The sequence below is a fragment of the Crassostrea angulata genome, chromosome 7 (assembly GCF_025612915.1).
Source record: "Crassostrea angulata isolate pt1a10 chromosome 7, ASM2561291v2, whole genome shotgun sequence".
NCBI lineage: Eukaryota > Metazoa > Mollusca > Bivalvia > Ostreida > Ostreidae > Magallana > Magallana angulata.
Window position 1 is genome coordinate 54,405,262 of NC_069117.1, and position 2,500 is coordinate 54,407,761.

Here is a 2,500-nt window from a genome sequence, read left to right on the forward strand (position 1 = left end):
CATAGACTAGAACTCATCCTGTTCACAAAAACTGTACTGACAACTATTCCTAGTCTACATATGGATTATAAGTGCTTACCTTGGTGGGTTGAGCAGGAGGAACAACATTGTGATCCATCATGCCTCCAATGTTGGATGTACTACTGGCAATAGCAGTTTTGGATTCGGGCTCAGACCCTGAAGCAGTCGTGGTCACATTAGCAGGAGACGGAGCATTGACTTCTATGGAACTGGGGACAAATGCCGTTGTAGAGGTCAAAGAGTTTGGAGTACTTGATGAAGCCTGTTGGACTGATGTTGTTACGGCAGACTTGAGGTTGCGAGGTGTGGCAACTTTGACTTTAGGGGTTTTCTTTGGAGCTGCAGGCAGCTCTTTCTCCTGAATTGCAATATTACTCTGAGATAATTCATTACTTTGAATCTTTTATGACGATTTCTAAGCTTGATGTCAATTTCATAATTTTTCATTTAATAAATCTGATGAAATACTTACTTCTGGTGGCATTTGGGCCACTTTTTGTAAAAACAGCTTCTCCAAAACCTGAGCCATTAACACTATGTCCTAAAGAAAATTATCATGGGTTAATAATGGTAGCACGTTCTACATTTTTTAATCAATCTCTTTCCTCCAAAAAGATCAATTTCAGTGATAATTCTTTTTTTAAATTAAGTTCAACTACTTATAAATTCTATCCAAACACTAATTTAAAAAGCTTTTGACTGGCTGAAACCAATACTACCCTTCACAATCAAAAATTATTTATCTTTCAAGTTGACCATTATCTTTCATAAATGAAAATTTTACCTCTTTTGGATTGTTGTAAATGTAACAGTTTGTAAACATCTGATTAAAGTCTTGAATGCATTCGGTTGCTGAGTAGTAAAAATTTGTTTCTAATCTTTCCTTTATTGTTCCCAGGTCCATTGGTTGCTTTATTATGTCATAATAATCCTAAAAATCAAAAATAAAATTCATCAAACATTGCAAAAACCAGATATTAGCAAAAAAATTACAAAATCCATTTTTTAAATATTTAAAAAGTTTCATGAACTCTTAAACATTACAAATTAAAATTTCATGAACTCTTAAACATTACAAATTAATTTATCTAAAACATACTGGCAAATTGAGAAGTTTAATGTCCACAGGCTTGTGAAAAGGCCAAGCATACTGATGCCTCCATACTGCCTTGAGAACAGTTTTCTGTAGGTACTGGAGCTGATTTGTTTTGCGTCCCTTTGGCCGATCACTTGGCTTTGACTGCTCCCCAGGAGGGCAGGAGGATGCAGGAGAAGCAGCATCATTGGCATCAGAGTCATTCTGCATAAACATTCAACACAAGAGTTAATAAAATATAATGGCAACCATTCGAACGGCAACAAAGCCAATTCAATAACATATTTTAAATGGGTTCACATGACACAAGGTTTGCTTAATATGGTTTATTTCTTATTCAAATTACCCTATTATATATTACTTTCTTCCTTCCCAAATATTTAAGTCACTTCATATTTGTTTAAACAAATGATAACATAAAAATCTCGTCCCGATTATTTTTTCTTTAAGAATGGTAATTTTTAAAAATTAATAACTTCATATTATAAACATTCTTTTATTATTTTCTCAGACAATTGCCAACAAGATCTTAACAATTTTCAAGTACCTTTCCAAACTATTCAAATGTTGAAAAATGCAGTGCATCCAATTATTTGGTGCAGGCCAAAGCCTTTTATATTTACATATTACACACGTCTCACCATTTTTAAAGACTCCGAGTCACTGGGGAAATTATATTCATTTGAAGAGTTCTGCATAACTGGACTCTGTGCAACAGAGTCACCACTGGCTCTGAAGTAAGAGAATAAAATTTTGATCTTGTATCATAACAAATGGTCTCAATATAATCAAGAACTATAAAATAGCACATATGTAAAAACCTTGTCATTTCTGCTTGCATAGTCTTCCCAGTCATCAGCATAGATCTGGATCAAGGAACGTTCTTTTCCCTGCGGGAAACCCAAATTCCCCGCACATCCCACACCGCATTCGGTCACAACATGGCAAAGTCAGTTTTTAAAAGTGTTTTCTACCTGCAAGGTTGAAATTACTTAATATTAATATAATTGCACAACCGACTTAATACCAAGATGTACCGTTATCAGTTCATCAATTTTATCAGTATTGTGTTGATTATTCACATTTTTTAACAATGCATATAAATCTTATATGTGATATTCATTGAAGCATACGCATTCAGGTTATTTATAACTCAGATTCCATTTAACCAGACAAGTATTTTATATCCTCAAAACAATTTACTCAAGAAAAGAAAGAAAATAACATACTTTACGAAAAATTGTTTGATTCTAAATATCATTTTAAGTTTAAATACAAATTTCTAGTTCTGAAACCAATATTTGTTCACACGTTAAAGACATGTACACAGCACTTTAAACTACAAAGCATTGTGTAATTTTGTCACAATTGAAAAGAGAAGCT

The 2,500-nt window shown here is 33.3% G+C and overlaps 1 protein-coding gene across 7 annotated transcripts in view; it reads right to left on the minus strand.

The window, feature by feature from the left end:
- The window catches only part of LOC128192275 (bromodomain-containing protein 3-like), a 28,774-nt gene that overhangs the window by 24,474 nt on the left and 1,800 nt on the right, over nucleotides 1–2,500 (minus strand). For 6 of the 7 annotated variants that reach the window (XM_052864850.1, XM_052864849.1, XM_052864845.1 and 3 more), the window contains exons 2-7: nucleotides 1,939–2,091; nucleotides 1,759–1,849; nucleotides 1,121–1,321; nucleotides 806–952; nucleotides 494–562; nucleotides 80–397 (exon numbers count right to left, since the gene is read on the minus strand). In XM_052864850.1, coding sequence (XP_052720810.1) covers nucleotides 80–397; nucleotides 494–562; nucleotides 806–952; nucleotides 1,121–1,321; nucleotides 1,759–1,849; nucleotides 1,939–1,979 — 867 coding nt within the window. In that variant the 5' untranslated portion in view covers nucleotides 1,980–2,091. The remainder of the gene's footprint in view (nucleotides 1–79; nucleotides 398–493; nucleotides 563–805; nucleotides 953–1,120; nucleotides 1,322–1,758; nucleotides 1,850–1,938; nucleotides 2,092–2,500) is intronic. The other variant, XM_052864851.1, reaches the window with a different exon arrangement.